General features: G+C 44.6%; 2 protein-coding genes across 5 annotated transcripts in view; both read right to left on the bottom strand.

The window, feature by feature from the left end:
* Positions 1 to 26,003, bottom strand: part of LOC122634984 (glutamate receptor 1) — a 132,596-nt gene that overhangs the window by 10,360 nt on the left and 96,233 nt on the right. For all 4 annotated transcript variants that reach the window (XM_043824605.1, XM_043824602.1, XM_043824603.1 and 1 more), the window contains exons 5-13: positions 7,679 to 7,811; positions 6,853 to 6,973; positions 5,532 to 5,696; positions 2,399 to 2,608; positions 1,729 to 1,836; positions 1,542 to 1,652; positions 1,326 to 1,446; positions 1,161 to 1,255; positions 439 to 662 (exon numbers count right to left, since the gene is read on the bottom strand). In XM_043824605.1, coding sequence (XP_043680540.1) covers positions 439 to 662; positions 1,161 to 1,255; positions 1,326 to 1,446; positions 1,542 to 1,652; positions 1,729 to 1,836; positions 2,399 to 2,608; positions 5,532 to 5,696; positions 6,853 to 6,973; positions 7,679 to 7,811 — 1,288 coding nt within the window. The remainder of the gene's footprint in view (positions 1 to 438; positions 663 to 1,160; positions 1,256 to 1,325; positions 1,447 to 1,541; positions 1,653 to 1,728; positions 1,837 to 2,398; positions 2,609 to 5,531; positions 5,697 to 6,852; positions 6,974 to 7,678; positions 7,812 to 26,003) is intronic.
* On the bottom strand, positions 16,934 to 25,387 carry LOC122634985 (facilitated trehalose transporter Tret1-like). Its single transcript, XM_043824607.1, has 4 exons — positions 24,173 to 25,387; positions 21,112 to 21,371; positions 19,843 to 21,017; positions 16,934 to 19,322 (listed from the first exon to the last, which is right to left on the bottom strand). The coding sequence occupies exons 1-4, from the start codon at positions 24,217 to 24,219 to the stop codon at positions 19,173 to 19,175; spliced, it is 1,632 nt and encodes a 543-aa protein (XP_043680542.1). The 5' UTR covers positions 24,220 to 25,387; the 3' UTR covers positions 16,934 to 19,172.

Genomic DNA, 26,003 nt, shown 5'->3' with positions numbered 1-26,003 from the left:
ATGCGACGGACAACTATTGGAATTAACCAGGATAACTGAAGTAACCGTAGTCATTCGCCGTTAGTTCTCCATCTCTTTTCTTCGCGTCGAAGCAAAGTACGCATAGAAACGTCACGCGTTACGTCCGCTTAATATTTCAAGCGAAATCGGTACGCTGCTAGACGAGATTGGTACGAGGTCTAAAACAAAATAGAAAAAAGTCCTTGCGCATATCTGCCGTATCTATTTTTGCCGTGGGGTTTATGGCCGCGATACGGTCGAACTCCTTAACAAGTCCGACTACGTGCGGACTTTATCTACTGGGGAGTAGAAGCTACTTATGTACCCTACGAGGACGCTCGGATTTTGTATTCGAGATACATAGAGGCGTACGTGTAACGGGGTAAGAGAAAGGAAAGAGAGGGGAGAACGAAGGCTTCCAGTATTATCGTCTCTCACCTCGAGACTATGAATAGGACGATGGACACTCCGATGTAAGAGAAGATGACGCACACCCAGATCTCCTTGCTCAGCGGATTGAGAAAACTGAAGACCCCTGGCTTCTGCTTGATGGGCTTCTTTATCATGATGCTGATACCGAGAGACATGAAGGGCTTGCTGAAATCAATCACGCGCTCGCGCTCCGACGTGATCGTCATAGGAGCGATGGCGATGTCCGCTTCCTGAAATATACGTAAGCCGATGTACGACGATTGGAAGAATCAACGAGGGAGGTTGAACGGCGTCGGCCGTACGGTAGCGATTTCGAACGAACCCCCCCTATCCTTTGTTCTTTCGGACAGCGAAACGCAAGAGATAAAGGGAAAATCTTCGTTTGCTTTCGACGAACGCGAAATACCAACGTTGGATCACGGAGAGACTCCAACGTTTTCATTTATAGTAACGTCCAATAGATGTAGCTCGACACTCTCTGCCTCGAAAAGGGAGAGAGAGAGAGAGCTTGCAAGCTCGAGTCATCTACTGGATGTCGCGAGAACGTTCGACTTAGGGGTAAAACAGCCCCTTTGCCGTTCCAAAAGTTGCAGAAGGATCAATAGCCAACTCGTTCGAGGAGTCGAATTAGAGCGGGTCAATCGACAGGTTCTTCCCTGAAAGTTTTCCAGGAAATGAGCTTCCATTGAATTCGCACGCGTAACGAACGCGAGGATTTTGATACTCGCCTTTCTAATGAGTTCACCGACCATTCCGTCCCAACCGCCGGGAACGTCCGGATTTTCGGTCCCATATTTAGCGTCCTTTACGATCCGCAACTCGTCTGAAAATTTATACGAATCTAGTATTCCGAAAGAATCGGATGGAATTCTATGAGGTAACGCGATACGTACACGTTATGCCAAGTTTTTTAGCTATGAGTTCGGCGAGGTCTTTGCAGTAACCCTCGTAACTGTCATTTCCAACGAGCGCTTCGCCGTTCTCGGACTTTTTCTTCATGATGTAAGGCTCCTCCTGTCGAATTAGCAAACGCGTCAAATTTATCTAATAACGACCATGACGAACGATCGACGACAGTTATTTATGTTCCCGAAGCAACTCAAGTTTACCACGATCGTTGTAACGATGTAAGTTCTATTCTTCTCGATCTCGTGCGGGCGCAATCTTACGTATTTGGCAGCTATCGTTTGAAATCCAGCCTCGTCCGTCCACTCGGCAACCTAGGAAGAGAAACGACATCGAGTAATCAACTGGTCGCTTCTCGAGAAGGACGAATTTCCCGATGAAATTTCTTACCTTGACCATGGCACTGTTCACCGTCATCTCGACCACGTGAAGCGTATAATTTTGTCTTCGTCCGTCGTCGTTGAAACGTATCTTCCCCGTCAAGCCTTCGATTTCGACCTGAAAGTAAGGAATATCGATGGTTAACGATCCGCAAATCCTTACTTATACGATACGAAATCGTTCGCTCGACCTCTCTATATCGTTAAACCTCTAGGAGAACGTTTCGTCGTGGTCTCCATCGTCCGACTTCACGAGTGGTAACGATTTGCCTGATATCGACAGCTTTTATGCTCGACGGTATCACGAAGAATGCTAGGGAAGCGACTTTGGACGTAAGGGTATCCGTATACCGACTATTTCACAGGCTCGAAGGAATTCCGTTAGTAGTCGAAAGCATCGGCAATTACTGTCAGTGCCAGGAATACGTCGACGACGGAGAGGTTCGCGGTATTTTCGGTTGTCCGATATTTGCGGCAAATCGAGAACGTACGGCTTTCCTTTCGAAAATTCGACGGGTCGTCGCTCGATCTCGCGGACCACGTTCGTCGATTCGAGACTTTCGGAAAAAGTCGACTCTTTCTACACCCACTTGGCCTTATTTTGTATTCAAAAAAAAAAAAAAAAACGAGGGAAAGAAAAAGAAAAACAACGAGTATGATATCAGACTTTTTTCACATACCTTTCTGAGAAATCTTGATATTTTGTCGCCGTGCTCCCATGGCGTGACCACATCACGGCTATAATTGCACTCGAGAGATCTCGTAGCGTTCGTTGGTTGGCTACTGTTTCCGGTTCGTCTGACGTTGTTCCGATCAGGCTTCTTTCTGAGAAACTTGTTGAACGCTTCGACGAGAACGAACACCGCGTCGTACGTCAAGGCCGCTTGCGCCTGACAACGGAAAATAATGACCGGGGCAATTAAACGATTGATACCTAACGCGGAACACCGAGTCAAAGAAAGAGGGAATCGTATTCCCGAATAATCCTTTTCTCGTCGTCGTCGTTTCGGTTTCCTTCTCTGGAATAAAAACGTCGGTACTCTTGGATATCGGCGTCGAAATTCGATTTACGATCGAACCTAGCACTCGAACGCAGTGGGTGATCCTCGCGGAGAAAGAACGGGAAAGAAGAAACACCGAGCCAAAGTTGAGAAAGTACGATCGCTATTCTCGTCCGCCATAAAGATCGAGCACGATAATCGTTGCATTAGATCGCGAACGTTATCTCTTTTTCCCCCAAGTTGGAGCTTTCATCCTTTTCCGTGTTGCGAACGTCTCGGTAAACAGCCGTATTCGTTTTCTTCGTTATAGAGTAGGTTTCTCCAATCCTTACTGTATCGTAAAAGACGAAGGCGAGCGCGATCATTCCTCTTGCTTTTGCCGAGAAAAGCGTTCACGACAATGCGCGTATTTTTCTTCGGCGATGTTACGAAAGGAATGCTGCCAAATCGATATTACCCTCGATCGCGTCGGATATCCTTGCTGTTAACATACCGTCGAGTCCAGAACGATGATCCACGAAAGCTTCCAACGAAGGGGTACGCATAGGGCTCTCGTTTTATTACGAAAACTATAGCTGTGCCAATCGAGATAAATTCGTGCATTTTCTTTCGATTGGACTGTTGCGTTCGACCGCTTTTTAAAACTCGAGAACGCTAAAGTACGCTTCGCGAATTTCGTATCTGAACTTTATAAGAATTTCTAAAAGCAGAACGAAAGATTTTCGTGCTCGTTGTTTCATTAAGAGACTGACGCTTACTTCGTTCCGAAATATTTCTCTTTCTATTTGACCTCGGTTAACGTTATTACGCGCTTCGTATGGGATAAAAATCTTTTTGTAATTTTCATGGAACCGACTGCGTCAGCAACCAATTCGCATTCCGCTTAGCTGGCATCAAGGTCTCGCAACTTGAATATAATGTAATGTCTCGAATTAAAACAAGACGCGCAAAGATATAAATTGTCACTTGAAATAGTTTTAGAAAGTAATCTAAAAAAGTATCTTATTATTTCTGTTCTGCCAACTGGAATACCCTATGAAAGAGTGGTTGAGCGAGTAAACAGGATCAAAAAATATTTAACTCTCTCTTTCTCTCTAATTTGTTTGTACATATTTGAGAGTCGGTATATATCCCTTGAAAAATAGTACTTATCGGATGCGCAAAAAAGTTTCGAGTATACGAGTAACGAGTAAGCGAATATGCGGGCTGAATTCCGTACGATAAAAATGGCTTGGTCTCGTGTATACGAGCTATATGTAAACACCCTGCGTTCGTTATTCGATGCAGGTACGTATGTATGCACGTAACGCGGACGGGAGAGTTTATTTGATTTTCGTTTCTTCCTCTACGAGAAATCAAACTTTTGCCGTATTATCTTGGGCATTGGGCTGCGCGAAGTAGTCGAAGACAAGGTAAGACGAGACTTTGGTCGCTCGAGACCAAATTGGACCACTCGAAGGTACTCGAGAGTCGTTGGCTAGCGCGAAGACGAGTTTCCTCTCGAGAGATACACACAAAGGGGAAAAGCAAGAGGAAAACAAACGTGGAAACAAAAAAAAAAAGAAGAAAGAAAGAATACGGGGAGGTGAAAAAACTGCGAAGTGAGAGAAACGAGAACGAGTAGCGTACTGGACTGAAATAGATCTAATACCAGTACATCATCGATGCGATACGTTTACGCGAGGTTGTTCGCTTTAGTCGAACGAGATCCTAGATATACCTTTGGCGTAATACACGCGCTCGCACAATTTCTCTGCGCTATGAACTTTTTCGGCTCGGTGAATTTTACTCGACAAGACGTTTCCCAGCCTTGCCTTTTGTTTTCGACCGAGTAAAGCGAAAAAAGGAACGAAATACCGATTACGTTGAATGACAAGAGCGAGACCGCGTTACTCGGTAATTACCTGCTCGTGACATCGTACATAAGTACTCATTTATCTCTGTGTAAATAAAATTATTTTCAAAGAGCACCAGCATCCGTTGGCGTATCCCGTCGCGGAAGAGCAAGGCGTAAAAAGAGCTTGGCGCAAGTTTATCCTCCAGTCGTCGTGAAATTCTTTCGTTGCAAATTCGTCGTCCGAAACGAGCGCGCACTTCAGTCGTGAAAGCAAAGCAAAGGGATCAATCTTTATAGGGATGCATCTTTAAACGGGAAAGAAGAAATGGAAAAGACGGAGAAAAAAAATGTAGAGTTGTTTCAACGAAAAGAGAGAGCGAAGGAGAAACGCGGAGAGAAAGAGAGAAAACGTACAACGCATATAAAGAGATAAAAGCAAAAAGAGATGGATGGACGTAATTGAATTCATCGCAAAGCCACGAAAGGTGGGTAGAAATTTTATACGAGATGACGTTTTTTGCTAGTCTCGATACAAGTCCGATATCGATTTTAGGAAAAATCATCGATTTAAAATCGACTTAAAATTGCTCAAACATCGTTACGATTCCGCGCGTAATTTTCCCAAACGCAGTAGCAAATTTTTTCCACTAGTTTATTCTCCTCTTGAACGCGCCGAATACGAATTACAAACGCTGTAAATATCAAGTTTCATTCACATTTTTGTAATTTTCCATATAAAGCATGTACAAATCAATTTTTACTATGACATTTTCGTTCAATTTTTTAACGCAACATTCGTATAAAAAGCTGTCGAAAACATAGTACGAAATAAAATTCATTTGTAAGCGTATCCTGTTAATATTGTGAAAAGGATTCAAATAAAAACATAAAAGCGAATCTTTTAGAGAAAAAGAGAGAGAGAGAGAGAGAGAGAGAGAGAGAGAAACGAACAGAAATGGCAGTGCTTATACGTACGGAAATGGATTCACGACCAGCCCCCTGATTGGTGACAGGATCGAGGCGATGCCAGCCGAGGAGGAAATCCTTGACGTGAGGTCGATTGGCGTCCACAATGCGAAAGCCGGTGATGTTGATGGCTCCGTACTCGATCACCTCGCTCTCCCATCGATCGTCCATTATCTGATTACACGAGAGGAACAGAGAGAGAGAGAGAGAGAGAGAGGGAGGGAGGGGTGGAAGAGAGACAGAGAGAGAGAGAGAGAGAGAGAGAGAGAGACAGAGAAAACGTGCTACTTCGATACTCGCTTCGATACCGAAAAAAAGACTTTGGAAAGTTCTCTACCGGAAGCTCGTTTGGCCTTTTCTGGTCTGGCGTTTCTTACGCGCGTACCAAAGCGTCCGCTTCGAGCGACGGATTTCGAATTCTCTACCGAGCCCTTTTTACTCTCTTCTCTTTTCTTTTTCTCTTTACCACCCTTGATTCTTCCTATAGTAAAAAAGAAGGAAAATAGAGAACCGCTATCGTTTCCTATTCGATTTCGTTGCTATTTCGTCGACTTTTCGCGACACGATCGAGGAGAATCATCGAAATCGATACGTCAGGCGTTTAACGACGCGTCGTGGGGTTAGTAAATGTCTGTAGTACGGGGCTAAGGTGAATGACGATGGTACGAGTGGAGAAGGAGGCAAAACTAGATATATACGGACAAGTGTATTGCCGGTATCTCGAGCGTGGTACAGAACGTAATGGCTCTTGCTCCTTGTAACTTGCTTCAAACCGCTAAACAGAAGCTAAACTGCCTCCCTAAATCGTACACGCGAAACTACGGATTCTACGTAGGTACGTGAGGAGCTTTACGTTGAGAAACTTTAAGGCTATCGGTAGAATTTGAGCGATAACGTTCTGCGAAATGGAAAATGATTATAATCCTCGTATTAAGAACTCGAGGTATTTGTTATATTCCGATGATATCGCTAATATAGTTTCTTTCACGAGTTACGAAGGCGAATTACGCGTAGGCGAGTAGCGTAATAACGAGGCGATAATAACTCGCGAAACGGGTCGATATCGGAAACGTTCGCGATTAAACGCGAGTCGAGCGAGTACGGTCTCAAGGATAGACAGGTTTTGCAAGCATTCTTTGATGAATTAACGTAATAGATCGTTGCCGTTTCTAAGCGTAACGCGTTTTACACGGACGAACATTTTTTATCGCCGCTGAGACGTAGGCAATTACGAACGGTAAGAGAAACGATCGATCGATCGTAAGGAATAAGAATGCAAGATCAACTATATTCTATTATAATTCGTGAATCCGTGTAATTCTAGACTTACCAGCCCACTTAATAAGTAATGATACGTTCTTCTTCCAAGCGTGACGTCTCGAACGTGACTCACCACGATATCCTTGGCCATGTCCGTTGGACAATCCAATACCACGTATTTGTTGCTCCATCTGAAGCAAGCAGACAACAAGTAAACCCGTTCTATCCCTTTTCCGATCTCTTTTGTAATTGTCAATTATCTCAATACGCGTTCGCTTATTTCGTAATTATCTTGCCACGGGTCAGTCCCATTATCAGCGATCGTTTTCACCCAGATCGATAACGTCAAGCCCGATTAGAGGAACGTTTCGAATAAACTTTGTACGATCGAATGTTGGTCATCGGTGACCGACGCGCTACTCAACGCGTCAATATCGACGGAATAAAATTGCTTTTTATTCGGATTAGAACGACCGCTATGGTTTCTCCGTCAAAGAGAAAGAGCAAGAGAAAGAGGGAAAGCGGATATCGAGCGGGTATCGATCCGGATATCGCTCGATGTTGATTATACGAGGCACCTGCATTATGCTTATTTTCGTTAAGTGTCGCCTATGCACGATTCGAATTCGCAGTTACGGCCAGTCGTTGATTACCTGCATCGCGTAAATGGAGCACGCCGACCACAAATGCATAGTCGGTAGTAAATTGCGGAACGGACGCGTGATAGTCGCTCGGCAAAACGTAACGGACGCCTCGTCGTCCGACGGAACGGTACGCGTTTGCGACCTGCCACGCGGAATTCTCTCGCATTCGAAAATAATAATTTCGATCGTGGTATGCGTTAAAATCGGTGCGAACGTCGCATTGAGATTCAAGCAAGACAAATATCCGATTACCGATTAAGTTCTTCGAGGCTTCGGAGAAAATCGATCGCCTCGGACATGTTTTGTATCCTCTTGACGGTTTCCACTTGAAAAGACTCGTTTCCAGGCTTCAACGTTTGATAAATTTGCTGCAACCTTAGGAGACCTGAAAGAGAGAAGAAGAAAGAAGGGGTGTGATATTTGGGAGGAAGTCGTTACTCGAATTCGACGAATTCATCCTGGAAAATCGAACGCCTGTAGACGTGACGAGCCAACGACACGGCGACGGCTTTAAATCGTCTAGTGAAGGATTCTAAACTACATATTTAATTAACAGTTAATTGCCTACGAGAATGCATTTCCGCTCACTTTGTCGTCGTTTCTTCTTACGTAAGCATTACGAATTATCGCTACGTGCTCTCGAGGCGACGGCGAATCGAGTTAGTCGTATTTCCATGCAAACGCATCCGATCGCGAAGCGTTCGAAAACATTTGCTCGAAATGGAAAAACAAAGATTTTTATTTAAATCGTACGTTCTTAAGGAAAACGTCCGGATCGGACATCTTTATTCTTTTTGTCCGTAACGAGCAGCTCGCTGTCGATATTACTCGTTCGTTCCATCGCGTGGTTCGCGATGAAATCGATGACCGAGTTAAAGAGCAAAAAGGCGCAATTGCAAGCATAGAGATTGTGTCGTTCGGTGAGATGGTGACGGTGGTGGTGATAAACTCAGTCGCGCGTCACTAAACAGCTCGTATTTCGACTAGTGCTCTGAACTTTTCGCGAGCGAGCCCGGCCTTCTTTCCACGATGTTGGCCACGCGCGTCAGCACCCTTTTCCTCTCTGTTTGCATCCAGTAACGGTAACTGACCCAAAAAACTACTGCCGTACGTTTTCTAAATGCGTCGAGAACGAAAACGTGAATTTTTATTCTTTACTCCTGAGAGTGTTACTTCAGCGAGAGTTATTCCGAATTTTTGATTAATTTTGAATAACTTTTCGTAATAAGTAAGTATCTGTTTTTAACTCCTTCGAGTCATTTTTTTCAGGCTGAGAAGTTCTTTACAAATATTACCTTCTAAAATTGGATCCAAGTAACTTTCCAAATATCACATAAATGTCGTGCACGGTACTCGACGTATGCTCGGTATTCGCAGTCACGAGTAGCTGGGCGATCGAACGGAAGGGATTACGTTTACGTCGCCGGAAGATGGAAGTCGCATTTGTCGCGCTTCAAAATCCATTACAAGTTAGGATGCGTTTAACGAGTATATCGAAAGTACGACGTTTCGAGGATTCGAACGATTTCGAACGCGGCCGATGACGAAAGAAAAAGCGCGGAACGGGCGCGTCGACGAGGTAATCGAAGTTGAAACTCCGCATCCAGAGAAGTTGGAAATCGTCGAGCGGAAGTCAGCGACATCCAATACGTCTTGAATTCTATAGTATTCTACGCTTCCGCTTCAACATGCAGGCGCACCACGATGTGACTAATTATCGACACGTTGTCGATGCTAATCGTCTCTACGGACTACGCGATTAAGACAAATTACGTTTACGTCAGCTTCTACTCGTCTCTGCTAATTCGCACAGTACTATACTTCTATACGCGTAGATAGCATCTCTTTGAATACTATTCCTGAGATTCGTAGATTGGATAGAAAAAAAAGAAAAAAGAAAATGAAGAAAAAATTACAGCGTACGGGATACCGCTGCACGTGTTTACATTCGTTAATCAAATCGAAATTGAAGTTAAATCGCCTCACAACGACGTTAGAGATCGGATTAAAACTTTGAAGCTCTCCGAGTAACAACGTAATTATCATGGATTGTCGATTTATCAAAAGATAATTGCCACGTGAAAATTATACGAAGAAGACGACAACGAGATCACCTTTTTCGCGTAATCGTAAACTTTGCGACTGCTTCGAAATTGTAGAGTTTGCGATGAAATCCTTGAAATGGAAATGAAATTGAACGAACGTAGGTATCTTGTCGCTCGCGCGATTTTCTCTTGCTTCTCGAAAGACGAAAGATTAAAAAAATAAAGATAGAGGAAAAGAATCGAGAGGCAATGAAATTTATGCGAGGTATCGCATAGCTGGCGCGTGGATAGAACGATCGAGGATGAGGAGACGACCCTCAACGGCGTTGCTGGCGACGCGGAGATGGCCCGAGGGATAAACGCGCCATTTCGTCTGGCACGGTATGCGAACAATCCTGTCTGCCGCCTCATACGGGAGGCTTGCGGTTTCTCTTCCTTTCTCTCTCCACCCTCTCAAACACATACGTGCGCGAACGCGAACATACACACACACACACACACACACACACACACGCACACGTTTGTTACTCTGACCGGGAATACCACCGAGACCGATGGAAACTAATGTCAAAATAGATACGAGTAGGTGTGCAGCATCACATCCCTCTCGCGACCATGACAATGAGCGATCGAGTGCAAGCCGAATATGCGTCCGGCACGTTTCCGAGCTTAAGGAGAAAATACTTGCTTCCAAGTCTTGCTTCGAAATCGTACGTAAAACTTTACACTCGTCAGATTTGTACAGTACCGCTTGAGTCACCCCCAAGCCGTTCGCATTTTTCTTCCTTTCGAAAAAGGACGTCGATCGCGAGGACGTAAAGTAGATTGAGAAAGTCGAGCGAGCTTTACGAACGTTGTCCATCTCGAATGGATGGAAATACGTGTGCCGATTTAATTTAATTCTCGATCGAGTCGAAAGGGACTTGCGACCTGCGTAAAACGTGAAAACTGACGTACCGTCGCGAAGACTTTGATCTCGGGAAAGAAAATGAAGCACATTGGTATCTATCTGTCGCTGCTCTATATACATAGACACACATATTTATATAACGTATCTATATATCTATAGAAGGTAAGGCATGATCGCGAGTGCGTAGTCTTGCTCGCCCAAAGGATACACGTACACTGCCAGAGGCAGGAACATCGTTACAAGGATGCTCGAAGAGTCTGATTAGTCCGAATAACAGAGTACGGACTGATTAGCGCGTCCCAGCTCGTAACCATCCCGAGGGCAATCTCGGATATTCGCTCCCTCTTTTAATCCCTCGAGGAAGCGACATTACACTCGCCTTAAAACCGAGCTATTAGTCGTTTCTAGAAGAAGAAGAAGAAGAAGAAGAAGGAGATAGGAAGAGAAGAGAGAGGAGGATAAAAAAAATTCTTCAGAATTTTTCGAACTTTTGTTCCTTCAAATCTACCGTCGAAGATGCGACTCGCCCTCGCAATGATCTCCCTGACGAGAGAGAGAAGATCGAGAGATTGGATGAAAGGAAAAAGGGGAAAAAATCTCATCGGAAAAAGTGACCGCATTATCTCCTTCCTCGTCTCGATGAACTCGCCTATTCATCGACGGTACGATAATATCTCGCGATTTTTTAATAACCTTGAACTAACATTTGAAACGCTTTCGCCGCACGTATGCGAAAAAAAAAATACGTACAGCGAAGCTTTTGAGATGCGCAATTACGATAAGATAAAAGGTGAGCACCTTCGTATCCAAAGGTCGACGCGAGAATTATGGATGAGATGCGTCGAGCCACGAACGTTTGTCACTGTCGAGAGGCAACCAAACCTGCCTGCTACATTTTAAAGTCCATTGGCGTCGCGAAGCCAACGACGATGCGCACTTTCCCGCAAATCTTCTTTCTCTGGGAAATGAGCTTATTCGTTCGCAAAAAAGAACGGACATTTTATATTTTAACTTTGCGTTGAAATTTTTAAGCACCTATACCGATACCTCCCGCTAGCATCGATTCGCTTAACGAGGGTCGTCGGAAAAATATTCGAAGCTAATTGTCGTGCGAAATTGATCAGAGCTTAACGAAAAGATTACATCGTCTGATTTTTTTCATTAAAAACTTTGTCCACGAAGCGAGAGAGAGAGAGAGAGACCTGGTTGTACGCACGTCCCGACAAGACAGCAGAGCAAAACGCGGAGGTACAGGACACGTGCGCGTTCGCGTTCATCCTGGCTTAGCGTTGGAAAGATAAGTGGCGAACGTAATGCGAGGACGGATAAAAATATCTTTCAGCGAGGACGTAAATCTCGAAGTAACGACGGCATTCGGTAAGTCGAGAATCGAACGAGAGTTTATTACGTATTGATCGACGTGACATCGGCTTCCTTTCTCCTTCCTTCTCGCATCTCGTACTCGGCTTAAAACCGATTGATCCCATAAGGTAAATCGTACCGTTAAAACGCCCCATGGATACCAAAAAGGAAGATTCCGAAGAATAGCCTCATTTTCGCGGACGGAAACACGTCGCAACGAGAGATATTCTATTTACCTTAGCTAGCGAATAGATGTGTACCGCGGAGGGCGAAGGGGAGTGGAAAAGGGTCGGAGAGACCGAACGTACGCGATGGGACAATGGCAGGGCGGTATGACGGCGTTTAACTCAGGCTTAACAGGATTTAAGCCTGCTCGCGCTGTCCGAGCCCTGAAAACGGTTGGCACGGAAATCCACGCCAATCCACTGTTTCAATTCTCTGGCACGTGACCATTATACCACCTACAAAATGTATGCACCCGGTCAACACGCTCTATTAACGATGATTAATTCTAAACGCGGAAGGAACTATCGTTACCAGCTATACTGTACCTATCTCTCGTCCAACGATCGAGATCCCTTGTGAGAGCATAATGAGCGCTCGCGAATATCGCGCGAATTTACATTGGCACGATGGGTGCAATTCTCATCTCGGCAAATGATTTAACATCGAATAAATACGAAAATGCATAATCGATTACAATCGAGCGCGAATTTGACCCTTTATGTATCTACGGCGAGGAGCAGCGAGGACCCGCTTAACGCCGTTTTCTTCCATCCGAAAGAATCGATAAAAGCGGACAACGTCGCTTACACGCTCCGATTCTTTTTTCAATCGAAGATTAAACCAACAATAGCAAGTTTGAGCTCGGAGAATGAAATGCTTCGTAAACGGTTCTTCGAAAAATCGAGCGAGTTTCTCAGAGATTCACCTTTAGAATCGTAAAGACTCCAACAAAGATATTCCCTCGTATTTTTCTCACGCGTTACGACGATGCTCTCGTTTCGATTGATCTTATAGCGTTTATCGTCGAACGCACGAACGTTGTCCCGATTGGACCGAACTACAATGGGTGCCGAACGCACTTATTACGCGTTATTCGAATCTTCCATTTGCCCGCACACACATCGACTACTCGTGCATTAAAACACACGAAAGAGCTGATTACCGTTGTTTCGAACTCGAAAGGCATCTTTGGTCTCGTCGGCCATATCGAGTCAAGAATCAACGATAAAAGTACTTTAAGATCGAAGAGGCGCTCGAGTCGTTAACGTTATTCGGTTAATTAACGTAACGCTTTCTTCCGCGCGATCGTGGAAGTTTATGTGCCTGATTAATGATCGAACGCTGACCTGGCGATCGCGAGTGAAATAAAATCTACGGGGTAGCGAAGCTTTTCGCTAAAGAAACAAATCGAAGATAATTGCGCGAGGTAGCACTGTATTGTCCGTGATGGGGGACACTTAACGACGCGAAAAAATCCTTTAATCGATTTTCTATTCTTCGGATAAATTCAGCGATCGTCGAAGATTGTATCTACTCAACTTTTTTGCCGGAATACTCGCAAAGACGTCATTAGATCGGGGTCTAGGAGTTCCAACGATGTCGTGGATCGCGCGAAAAAGGTCGAAGAATGAAAGTAGGTCGATTCTCGAACGTTGGGCGAAAATTGGCAAAGGACTATATCCATGTTTAGGAGAATCTTCCGTGCATATAGTAGGTATATATGGATATAGATCTGTATATTCGCGTATATCCGTATACACGAGGCGTATAATCATCGAATATCCGGAATAGGTATCGGCACGGACGCCACGTATTCTGCCAGTAATTTCCATTACCTCGGCCGTATTCCCTTCCTCTTGTTCTCTCTCTCTCTCTCTCTCTCTCTCTCTCTCCCTCCCCTCTCTACAGTTCGCAATCGACTTCTCTCTTCCTCTTGTAGTTCACTACATGCTCAATTTGTGTCATTCAAAGATCAGTCTGTCAATAAATCGTAATTCCGGACGATCTCGAGAAATCCATGAAACAGATTGTTCGATATACCGATTAACCGACTATTAGAAATCATTAAATAGCTACGCGTACGAATCACATTCCTATTCCTATTAGCGGAACTTCCTGGAATCAAAGTCCGAGTAAATAATAAAGAATTCACGATGCTTCTGTTCGAGCCGTGTATAGTTACGTTCGTTCGTCTACGCGATTTACGAATTCTTAATTCTCTTTTTATCTCGATTAAAGAAAGGTGCGGTTAAATCCCGTGGCGTTCTAAGGATCGTACGTCAAAGTCCCCTCTCTCGGTCTCTCGCCCTTTCTCTTTCCATCTTTCGAACCCTTCCGTATGGAAGGTACATCTAGCTGGCGATAACGAGCAACGCGGGAGAGATGTTTATGTCCGTTCGAATTCCAATTAATGGCACGTCGAGAACACTTCGGTACGCGTGACATATCGCGGCGCATTGTTTCACTGGAAGCAAACGAGAGAGAAAGGGGGAGACCGAAATGAAGGGCCCCCCGAGAGACAGATCACTCTCTCTCTCTCTCTCTCTCTCTATCTCTCTCTTCGATTTTAAAGTCCACTCGCGATAGCTCGTACGATCGATCTCCGCGAACGCTTTCTCAGGCTACTCGAAATAGAATCCGCGAAAGCTTTTTTCATTAGCTCGAATTTCGGAAAAGCTCGTAGGCGAGTACTACACCCATGTATCTATATACATTATACGCGACCTATCGACTAGAACCAAGAGGACATCGATTCCTGTGGTGGAATATTTTCGACTAGCTCGTAGTGCTAGGCGTTCTCGCTTTGTTTGCTTTTCGTCGTTGTATTTGCCACTTGCGCCTATCGCGCCATGGAAATGGATGGAAAGATCCATTACGAGCGGCGGTAGTGGAAACGTATAGATGTATCCGTATACGTAGATGTATTTGTACCTATACCTATGTATAGTTATAGAACGAAAAGGAAAAATATTCACGGCATCGCTTTGTTTCATTAAACGAGTTGAAAACATCCCCGCTCGAATTTTTTCCATCATTGCTTTTCCGTCTGTCGTCCATCGTTCCTCTCAATTTTTCGATCGGGTGGATCCCATTTTTATAACCGTCGACGTCAACAACGTTTCGACGTTTGTCGAATTGGATAAAAAATAATCGGCAGTTTTTTTATCGTTTATTTATTTACTTGTAATATAGATCGAAGGAAAATTGTAGCCTCGCTCGAGGATCGTTTCACCTCTTATTTATTGCGGAAGAATCTCGTCGCAGGTCTCATCGAATTTCGTTCGTCCGTTCGTAAGAGACGGAACTCGGAATCGTCGAGTTTCGTCAGGCCGATCAAAGATAGAAATTCTTCGTCCAACCAGCGACGTTCGTCGTGCCACAGTTCGAACGGGACGCGTTCCGCTCGGACGATTTTGTCTCGTCGAAGACAAATTGCGTCGCAAGTGCATATCCGATTCGAGAATATCTCGACGAATGAAAGACAATAAAGTGTTTTATCTTTGTTTGAACGTAGAACGCAGAAAATTCCTTATCTCGAACAAACGAGGTAAAAGGTGTCTTCGAGTTTTGTGCACGCGCACGAACGACGTTAGACATTAGGAGGGACTAGCAAATCGTGCAAGAGCACATCGAGCACGTCCGACGGCGGAGGGTCATGATGGACTAGACACGTAGACGAGACGCATCTTCCTTCTTCACCCTTTTCTATCTACTCTCTCTTCTTTGTCGTCCCTTAATTAGAGAGGTTAAAAACCCACCGTGTCGTTTCTCCGTCCTCCTCGTCTTGCTGCTTGATTACCTTCCGTCAACGTGACTGAGATCAACTTGTTTCAATTTCAATTCAACGATTACTCCCGTATTGTCACCGTATTACGATAGAATGTAACGTTGAAAAGACTTTATTATTTTCTATAGAAATAACCGTGGTCGATCGCTAAAGAACAATGGGCAATAACTGTACATTGTACAGTAAGTTACTGCACAAAGAGCAGTATCGCTTCGCCGACAAAGGAAAGTATTGAGTCTATTCGAATGCCGATACATGTTAACTTATTACCATCGTCGACGTTGCCCTTTAAATCTGCGCTCCTTTCCAAAGGCACGAAACTGCAACACCAGCCATTTCCATCGACTGAATATTTCGCGACCGAGAAAAATCCAAGATCAAACGGACGATAAAAGGCAATCTCGAGGCTGATTTAACGCTACCATCTTTATAAAGCCGTTTTCCCTTACAAACGAGAAACGTCGCGATCGAGGGGAATATGGTTGCGCTATCGAATTAAAACTAATCGGAAATTGTAGACGAAAGGGAAGATGAAAAAGGATCTCTCATATAGCGTTCATTTGTGCGTATCTTATTTACGTAATCTTTGTTATATCGTGCTAATCCATTGTTCGACTCGGTGCGTCGACGCGACACGAGATTTTTCATCCTCAAAGACTGAAATTACTTTACGTTATAATAAATTATACGCGAAAGATGTAACGTGCTAGCAGATAATTCGATGAAAATTCCGCAACGAAGCGTTCTTGGTATTATTGCCGTCGTCGTGATCACCGGCTTCGATGACGCGCTCGCGTAAAAGCCAGACAAGCTCGATCGATTTAAAATCTTTCTGACGAGCCGACACACCGATCGCCAACAGAGAAAATCTCTGATCCGCAAAGAGACAGGGAAGGAGAGAGGGAAGGGAGAGGGAGAGGGAAGGAGAGAGGGAGGGAGAAAGAGAGAGAGAGAGAGGGAGGGAGAAGGTCGACTACCTTTTTAGTCACACACGCGATCCAAACCAGCGTGAACACCTTTGCGGAGACTATTTGATCTGCAACAGTGGGTAATTCATTATCGGTGTGTGCTACGCGTCTAGAGACGAACCTTTCATCTACTTTTTTCTATCTCTCATCCCCCCGCCCCCGCTCTCTTTCTCTCTCTCTCTCTCTCTCTCTCTCTCTAAAAAGGACGCGCAAACGAGTTGTTTCTTTTATTTGTTAATAGAGAGTACATCGAATACATCGCCTGTCGTCCAAACGACACGAACATTGAAAACGAAAACATTGAAAACACGCAAAATACGAAGAATAGCCTGCGATGGACGCAAAATTCTTGCTCGATTCAATCGAAATCGTGATCTTTTTTTGTTGCAATCCAAACATACATATTTCAAGGAAATAAAATTTATCGCATAAGCTCGACAGATACGTCGTTTATTTTATCAAAGTATAATAATTGCTTGAATGTTATTTAATTAATCGTCGGAAGAATTCGTCGATCGTTTTGTTGTCGAATTGTAAAATTTGTGTAGTTTTATATCTCATAATTCTATTATTAATCTTATATCACACGTGTTACAACGAATAATAGTTTATCGAGTCAGCACGTTGCGCGTAAGAAAAACACGTAAATACATTACACAGGGAGTAAGAGAGAGAGAGAGAGAGAACTCTTGTATATAAACATACGTAAGATCTCGGCGAGACACACGCGTTGATATACTTGTCTCCGGCTTCCTAATTACACGACCACGGTGAATAATGTAGCGGCCGGAATACGACGGTACTCTAACAAGCAGACGACAAATAGTTCTCTTGCGAGCACCCAAGATTCAACAACGCGTGTACGACTCGCCACAAAAATAATGAAATATTCGTTTACGGCACAAAGTGGTTTTAGTTATTGATTTTCTAAATATTTATTAATGGGCACGGAGGAAGAATGAAAAATTTCTTCAAATCGCGATTCAGATCACTTTTGGCTATTCAAGCGTGTTCATTATTTATTCACCCCGAAATTATCGAACGTTCGAGGGTTTTTAATTTACGTGCGTATTATACTTAAAATAAGAGTTGATTTACGATTTTTCCTCCGTTAATCTCTGTGATCTTCCAACAGAAAAATTACGCGTCGCTTGTTTCTTTCGATCTTTCTTTTATCGAATATCAACGAATCGAGATATTTTCTACGAGTAAATCATAAAAGTTTCGTTGAAATACTAGTTTTTATTTATTCTTTATTTAATCTGGTCTATCTTCGAGGGTGAGAGAGAGAGAGAGAGAGAGAGAGAGAGAGAGAGAGAGAGAGAGAGAGAGAGAGAGAGAATAAAAGAATTCAATAATGAAAATCTCTGAATTTCATCATTAGAATTTCGCATTTTCCTTCACGCGATTCCAGAGAGATAATAAAAGATTAGAGATAATTAAGATGGTCTGATTTCCGGAAAAGATTCGAGTTTGCGCTGCGGATCGCAAACGTGCCGACTTTAAATTGACGATTAACACGGGTTACTCGTTGTTCCTTCGTAGATAAGTGGCTGCCATTACTCGGATTGCAGGCGTTGCATTAGCTAAGACTCAGGCCGTAGACGTTCTCATTCGGATAATGCACCGCTAAGTGGATGCTTCGTACATGTTGCAACTCGTAGTCTATCAATCTTGATCTTGTCGTAGGTTGAGTGCACCTTCCCGCGCCAACGCACATGTACGCGCGCGCGTTTATTTACGTACTCGTATGTAACTCACGAGCGCACGCGATCACTCGCGACGTTTCTACGAGATGCTTTTGCCGAAAACGTTTATGGTAATTCGCGAAAGTGGTCGCGATCGTAAAACGAATTCGAATTACTTTATATTCGAAACAGCTGCGATCGCGTGGTGTAACGGGATTTTATATATAGGTACCTATCGCTTGTCGAGGATCGACGGATCTACGAAACTTGATCAATCTGCCGTAATCTATCTGGCGAGTAAGATTTGGTATATAAGCAACGCAATACATCGATTTCAAGTATGCCATTAATTAATTGCGATACTCGAGTTTATAGCCGGTTTTTATGATTCGTACATGACTGACATACCTACTCATTTTCTCACTTATATTATCGATTCGTGCAGCTCGATTAAACGCGATTTCATCGAAGGAAGATAAAAATAAGGAAGAAAAAATGAAGAAGGATCGAGAGCGGAACGAAAGAATTTTAATTATTTTGAGATAAAGGAGAGTCCGCGATAGACTCGATTAGCGATTCGAAAAAAGTAGTGGTCAAAGTAATTTGCCATTTGAATAAAATCGATTTCGGTTCGATGAGTAATATCGGTTACGGCCTCTGTGCGAAATAATGACATAATTAGTCGATTCGAGTCGTTCCATTGTTCGGCATCGAGTCGTATCGCGGAAAAGCTCGATGCCGCGAGGATGAACGATCGACCGATATTACCAAGTTTGTTTTTATTCGTTTCTGATGATTATATAACTACGCTTATATTTACACGTCGATCCATTTCATAGAATACCTCGAATAATTCTAAACTTTGGATTCGGTTTGTTTGCGATACACTTTTATCACACTTATGTACACGTACGAGCGCAGAGACAACTCTGGCAAGGAGATTTTGAGATACGGATTTCTCAATTTCGTTCGGCGATCCTTTACTTCTTATTCTTCAGTTCCAACAGTATTTCCTCCAGCGTTTTTCCCTCCGTCTCGGGCACGAAGAAATAAATCAGAATCCATAAAACCATAGTTATCACAGTAAAAGTCCACATCGGTACGTGCGTACCGTATACATCTTGCGTGACCTAAGGACGTTATAAACACAAAAATAAACATGTCTGATTACGCTTTGTTTTTCGTCCATTCCAAGCAACAACACCCCTTATTGTTATTCGGCGAAGCGGCGTTACGTGTACTACGTACGTATAGCGTTAGTATTCGGCATGGCGCGGCACAGAACGGGCGGTAGAAGTCATCGATACGATTCGTTAAGGAAGCAATTACGTGCGTACGCGTTAAGAAAGCGATTGCGCGTAGTGCACGTAGATGAATGGATACCGATACTGACATTACCGGTATCCGTGGCAAGAGCAACGATCTTGTTATACCGCTTGACATTACGTTAGCGCGTCGTGCGGTTTTTAAACGTTCGAAGGGAGTTCCCAGACGCGGAAAAGCTGCCAAACGCGTCCTTCCTTAAGCGCGTAATCGCGACGAGCGTTATCCTTTATCGGAGCCCAGAGCAAAGATAAAAGCGTCCCAATTGCGAACCTTATCCCCGTTGCGATCGTAGGCAAAAAAAAAACCGCCTACGAGAGTACGTACCTGATAGTACTTGATTACCACCGTGGTCGTTCCAGCGTAGTAGAGCGAGGTAAATATCGCGGCAGCTCTTTTCATTTCGAACGGGAAGATTTCGCCGAGGTAAGCGAGCGGCATTGGATTCAGTGCTAATCCATAACCAAGAACATAAATCATGATGAATACCGAGGGTATCCAGTTGAACTTGGAGACGTCGTAACCCGCCGAGAGAAGGGTGAAGAAGATAGCTAGAGTAATCAGAGAGAACAAACAGGTTGGCGCGGAAACGAAAAGCAACGTTCTCTTTCCGGTGAGGCGAACTAAGAGGACGCAAGCGATGCCAGCGACGACGATGGTACAACCGGTCACGATAATGCTGAGATTCGTCGATACCTCGAAGTTCGCTTTCTCGAAGATGTCCGATTGATAAGCCAATATCGGCGCCCCGCCCGTGAGCGTCAGAGCACTGTACAGAATTAGGACTATCCCGAAGGCTCGACCGTTTTCTTTGTTCTTGTACGTCTCTTTGACGGTCTCGAGGAAATTCAATTTTTTCGAGGAATCTTCCATGGTCAACGTTCTTTGGATTTCCTCGAGTTCCTCGTCGATGTTGTCCTTTCCCAGGGCCCATCGCAAAGTCTTCTCCGCCAAGCTGAGTTCGTTTCGTCGCGTGAGAAAGACCGAACTTTCGGGTAGCCAGGCAAACGTTACCAGAAACAAGATCGGCACGCACACGGCTATCATGGCCATTGTGAATCGAGAGATCCAAAGGCCGATGGAACAGATCAGTAGCACTCCAACGTTCAAGTTAACCGCCATCATCGTGCCTAGGAGACCGCGAGTACGTTTGCTACTTATCTCGCCGAAATAGATCGGCAATACCGAATAGGAAATGCCGCAGCCAATGCCGGCGAGTATTCTGCCGCAGAAGATGGTCGCTTGATCGGTCGCTGTCCCAATCAGTACCCAACTAATGATTTTGGGTACCGCGGCTAGGAGCAACGTTTTCTTACGGCCGATACGATTCATCAGAAAAAACGGCATCGTGGAACCGAGCCCGACGCCAACGTACATCAAATTGACGATCCAGGCGATCTGATCGCTATTCACGCGCAGAGGATCCTCCTGGCTGGTGAACTTTGGAATGATCGGGGTACTCCAGCCTTCTTGGAGTCCGCTATCGATGATCAGGAGATTACCTGGGGAATTATAGAATCTATAGAATCCTTCGAGGACGGACTATTTTCTCTCCCCGCTCCATCGATTCGAACGATTCGAACGAGGTCTACTCACATACGAGGCCGATCAATGCTTGTCGACAGATCTCGCCGTCCATTATTCCCTTTCTCGGTGATATCTCGTGAGATTCGCTGGTTATTGAAATTTCCTGCTGCGTCCCTCCTGCCGTCTTATCCGGCGTCGCCCCGACGACCCTGACCACTTTTTCGCTATTAAGAAAACATCGCGAAGCGTCCTCCTCCTCTTTGGCTTCTCTCGTTTTCCTTTCGAAACAATACCGTTTCTTCGCTGCCGGTAATTTGTACGTACGTAGTCTAAAGAAGAATCGAATGAGTTAAAACGAGGAATATCAATGATATTCGCACGCGGATGACTCTTGTCTAGTCTCGACATCTAACGTCTCAACGTTATATAAAAGAGATTATCGCGCTTCTTATTTATACGCTGCCGCGACCAGTTTCTCGACTGGTAACGAACGTTGCCTTAAACGCCTTAATCGTGTATGTCGTAAAGCGACATTACACAATGCGCGATTACGACTTTGGACGATTATCGGCTATTCATCGAACGTGACCAAATTCTTTCCATTATTCGACAACTAATCTCATTATCATCTAATTCCTAATCATCGTTAATAAAATATTAAGTCGTCGTCGTTATCTCGTCGAGATCGACGATCTACCGCAATTAGATGAATCAAAAGAGCGATTGCGTTTCCCTCGTTTTCCACGATTAATCGTATTTATACGCGCCTTTCGAATACTCTATGGATATAGGCGTCAACAACGAAGTAGGGGAAAGAACAGTCGACGAAGGAAATTATTCGTTACGCGTGCCACGAGTATTCCGCGTACGAATTTGCGTCGACTCCGGAACGTTTGCGGGAGATAGCGACGGAGCGAACGAGAGAAATTACGGAGATGAGCCAACTAGGATCCTAACTCGATTCCACGCCACGTATCTCCTAGCAGGTGGAGGAAGCCTGGATGCGATACGGTTTCACGTATATCTAAACGCCACGCTTTCCGTGCACGCATGGCAGCCGCGAGCGGCTGAGCCTGCGATCTTTCGAAAGATGCCAATGTTCCTAAGTACGTGAGCGTGCGTCTGTCTCTCTGTACGAACGAGAGAGAGAGAGAGAGAGAGAGAGAGAGAGAGAGAGAGAGAGAGAGAGAGAGAGGGTGACACGCAACGCGCATCCCTACTTCTCCTCCGCGCGTCTCTCGAGGCGCGGCAATTTACGCGGCTAACGATACAATGCACTGGTTATTAGTAAACCGGAACCGAAACGTGCGTTCCTCAACTCGGATTTATGTGTCTCTCGATGACTCGACTTACGAGCTATCCGAGAGCACTACTTTGTATTCTCCGATTTTTCTCGCATCGCTTCGAACTACGTGACGCTAATTTTTTATTTTCTTTTTCCACGACAAATACAAATCACAAGAAAATATTTTGTATTTTCCTTCTTCCTTATCGGATCGCCGACAACCAGCGATTTAAACGGCTTTTGTAATATCCTCGATTTTCCTCTCACTCGAAAGACTCAAATTTCAAAATCCAAAGTCGACCGATCGATTTGCAAACAAACCTTTGGATTAATTGAACGAACGGCGACAGACAAACGGCTCTTTCGTGGCAACTCGTAGAAAACGCACTGGCCGCCGAGTTTTTCCTAATCGCGAACAATCGCGTAAGAACATATAATTGTGGAAGAAAACGTACGCGTGAAGGTGAGTGATAACGAGACATTATTAAATTTTATCTATAAAAGAGTTTTTTTCTTGTACTATTTGATACAGTCTTTTAGTATTATTAGAAAAAAAAACGATTAGAACCAATTAGCCGCGCGAGTGTTTTCACTCGTTACGCGAAGTCGCTCTTGTTGAATCAGCTATTCGTGACGATCGATGCAGATAAATCTTAGGCGATAAAAAATATTGCAAAGACGATTGCGAGGTCGATGCACGTTAATCGGACCCGACGATCGAGATTCTACGTCACACTGCATCGTATCGCGCGCATCGACTCGATAAGACTCCCTTTTGCATCTCTATAAGACTCGTCCAGGCGACGCCTCGAACGATCGCCCCGAATATTTTACAAGAGCGAATTCATTTCGCTAATATCGGAAAGCCCTAATGTCGGACTCGATTTTATCTTTATTCCCCTCTCAAGGCCGCGGAGTCATCGGTCTTTCCTTAAGTGCCGACGGGAAATTGAGCGAAAAGAAAAGTAATCATTCGGAAGAGGCTGCGATCTCTCGACGACGACGAGAGTCAACGTACCGTGCATAAACTCGCGTACTTTCGAACCCTTTGTCGCACGTTTATCACCTTCTCCACGCATAGTCCTTGCTCGATACGTCTGTACGTATAACTTACTCGCGTAGAATTCTTGATATCCGATCAAACGAAGCGTGCACTTGATTCTTGGGTGCAATGTTCACGGTCGAACGAACGCCGTTGCAACTTTAATCGAATCCTTCGTGTACGAAGGACGTTATTACTTCGAAATTTGAATCGTCGAATCGGATAGAAATGAAGTATAACGGAGTTACGTAAAATTCGACTTTTCCTACTTGGCGAATTTTTTTATACGCGGACGAGACGAGTATGCCGGAGAGCGCGCAAGATTTTCATGCGCGAGATGAGAGAATTTAATCGGCTGTCGCTCGATGACATCGATAGACTTTATTTAGCGAGTTTACGAGCGAGTTATTCGAGGGGATTATTATTGAGCAGACGTCGGTAAACCGATCTCTTGGACGCCAGTCGGTCGTGCATTCTCGCGTACGAGATAAACCTCGCCAATCCCTCCGACGATTCGTCCCTCGACGGAACTTTGACGCGCAGAACAAAGATCGGATCGCTCGAAGGAGCAAAGAAAGAATGCGATTCCAAATTCCGTGGGACGGATCGACGTTTCCATTTCGCTCGATCGAGTATATCTATCGATTCGCTTCGCGGTCGCTTACGTTAGTTCTCGTACGCGATAACGCGGCGAGGGATCGAATCTCGAGGTAAAAGTCTTCGATCTCCATGACGGAAAAAGAAGTAAAAAAAAGAAAACGAAAAGAAGAAAAAAAATAAACGAAAAAAGAAGAAAAAAACACCTTTGAAAGGTTTTGACGAAGCGAACGTCTTCCGATCTTCCTTCCATGACGGGCCTCTCTTTGACGAAAGATCGAGCAAAAAGCGTTATCGCACGGAACTAGAGTTTATAGCAGGACACAAACACTCGTGACAATTATTAAAAAGCAAAGATGAATGCGAACAGTCGGCTCGGGACGCTATTCGCGCGATTTCCCGATATCTTCGTCGATGTCATTATCGAACGAGGCACGTAGAGGAAACTGAGAGCTGCCGAACGCGTTCTGCCCACTTCAGGAACGCGTACGAGTGCACGTATTTTTATTGGAATCCCCTCTTCTCTGGTAGGCGCCACACCGGTCGACTCCGCGAACCAAAGCCATCCTTTGCGAACGTTGATTATTTTCCTGTAGATTTTCTTCGAAATAACGAAGAAACGAGCGCTGCCTTCCTCTCCGTTAACACCCGAGATCGGTCCGGCCTGGAATTCTCTCGATTCGTCGAAAGAAACCGACTCATCGTCTACCGCTCGAGTTCTACGTTCCACTACGACCTTGAATCATCGGCGGTCCATATTCCTTTGGGCGTAGAAATCCGATCGTTCGTATCGTGCTCGTTTGTTTTTCTCTTCATTTTTTCCCCGCGTAAAGCGAATTAGTCACATCGAAAACACCTTACGCAATCTCACAGACCCGTTAAATATATATTCCCCGGTCTTGATCGCGAGTCATCCAATCTCTTCCGACGAAGATTTCGTTGGAATTCGATCGATTCCGCGCTTGCTAGACGTCGACGCGTTTCGACTGCCTTCCAGAGTTTTAGTCTTTCTTTTCGAAGCGTCGTTAATTCGGCCCTGCAGCATCGATTTTCGAATTTTCGAACGTCGAATCGTTTTTACGCTCGACATTTCTGCAAAATCGCAAAGCGAACGTTCGTACCTCGAGGCGGAGAGCGGAATCGATCCGTCCTTGAACCTTCCCGACGGTCAACGTTCCCCGAATGGGATTCCCCGAAGAGAAATCACCGCCCAAAGTAGCAAACTCCGCGATATTAGTAGCATTTCGACAAACGCGCAACGTTCTTCTCGAAGCGAAGCAGGAAAAATTACGGAAAACTCATCCCGTCTGTCATGACGCACGCAGCGAAGCGTTTTCGCGCGATACAACGCCGCGAAACGATAATCATTTCGATCGTCTCCTCGAGCACGACGAAGCGTCGAAGAAACGTATTCTCTAGAGTTCGCGAAAGAATCAAATACGTACGTATATAAATATCCGATTCGTTGCAAAACGAAAGGTCGCGAGTTTCGAGGACGTTTTCTTACAATTAACCGGCCGCTTTATTGCTCTTACGTTTATTGAGCAATAGTCGCGCGAGGCGCGATGCTAATGGCCGTTTCAACGAAAGCCATAACTATTCGATTTTGACGTAGTTCGTAGAACAGGAAATGGAGAAAGGCTGAACCTAGGCGAACGCGCCGAAACCAAAAAGAGAGATTCCTTAAGCTTCTCGTAGCGCATTTGCATCAGCTAATTATACAGTCCAGCCTCTCGAACGATACTAGAAGCATTTTTTCTCGATGTTTGTCGAAGTAAAACTATTTACTCGACTACAACGGAATTCTCGATGACTTTCCTTCGTGCGCGACGAGGCAATGATATCCGGAAGAAAAGAAAACTCATTAGACGTTTTCCAACGAGCCGATAACAATCGTTGCGCGATTTGGCCGAACTTTCTCCGGGTTCTCTATCGAGAACGACGAAGTTACAAATCTTTCGTTCAAATATTCCCCGATTCTGTCATTTTCTCCAACGAATAGGGCGAATTAGGTCCGCGAATTTCGTTAAAAAGAGG

The sequence above is a fragment of the Vespula pensylvanica genome, chromosome 16 (assembly GCF_014466175.1).
Source record: "Vespula pensylvanica isolate Volc-1 chromosome 16, ASM1446617v1, whole genome shotgun sequence".
In the NCBI taxonomy this organism is placed as follows: domain Eukaryota; kingdom Metazoa; phylum Arthropoda; class Insecta; order Hymenoptera; family Vespidae; genus Vespula; species Vespula pensylvanica.
Note: the sequence above shows the minus strand (reverse complement) of the source record. Positions and strands in the feature narration are given on the sequence as shown.

What these genes read in the sequence shown, in the direction of transcription:
- LOC122634985 (XM_043824607.1), bottom strand. Translation starts at nt 24,219, where the DNA reads ATGGAAGGAAGATCGGAAGACGTTCGCTTCGTCAAAACCTTTCAAAG. An exon ending in TTCGTCAAAACCTTTCAAAG is followed by an intron (nt 21,372 to 24,172) that starts GTGTTTTTTTCT and finishes ATTCTTCTTTAG; the next exon opens with ACTACGTACGTACAAATTAC. An exon ending in AGCATTGATCGGCCTCGTAT is followed by an intron (nt 21,018 to 21,111) that starts GTGAGTAGACCT and finishes ATAATTCCCCAG; the next exon opens with GTAATCTCCTGATCATCGAT.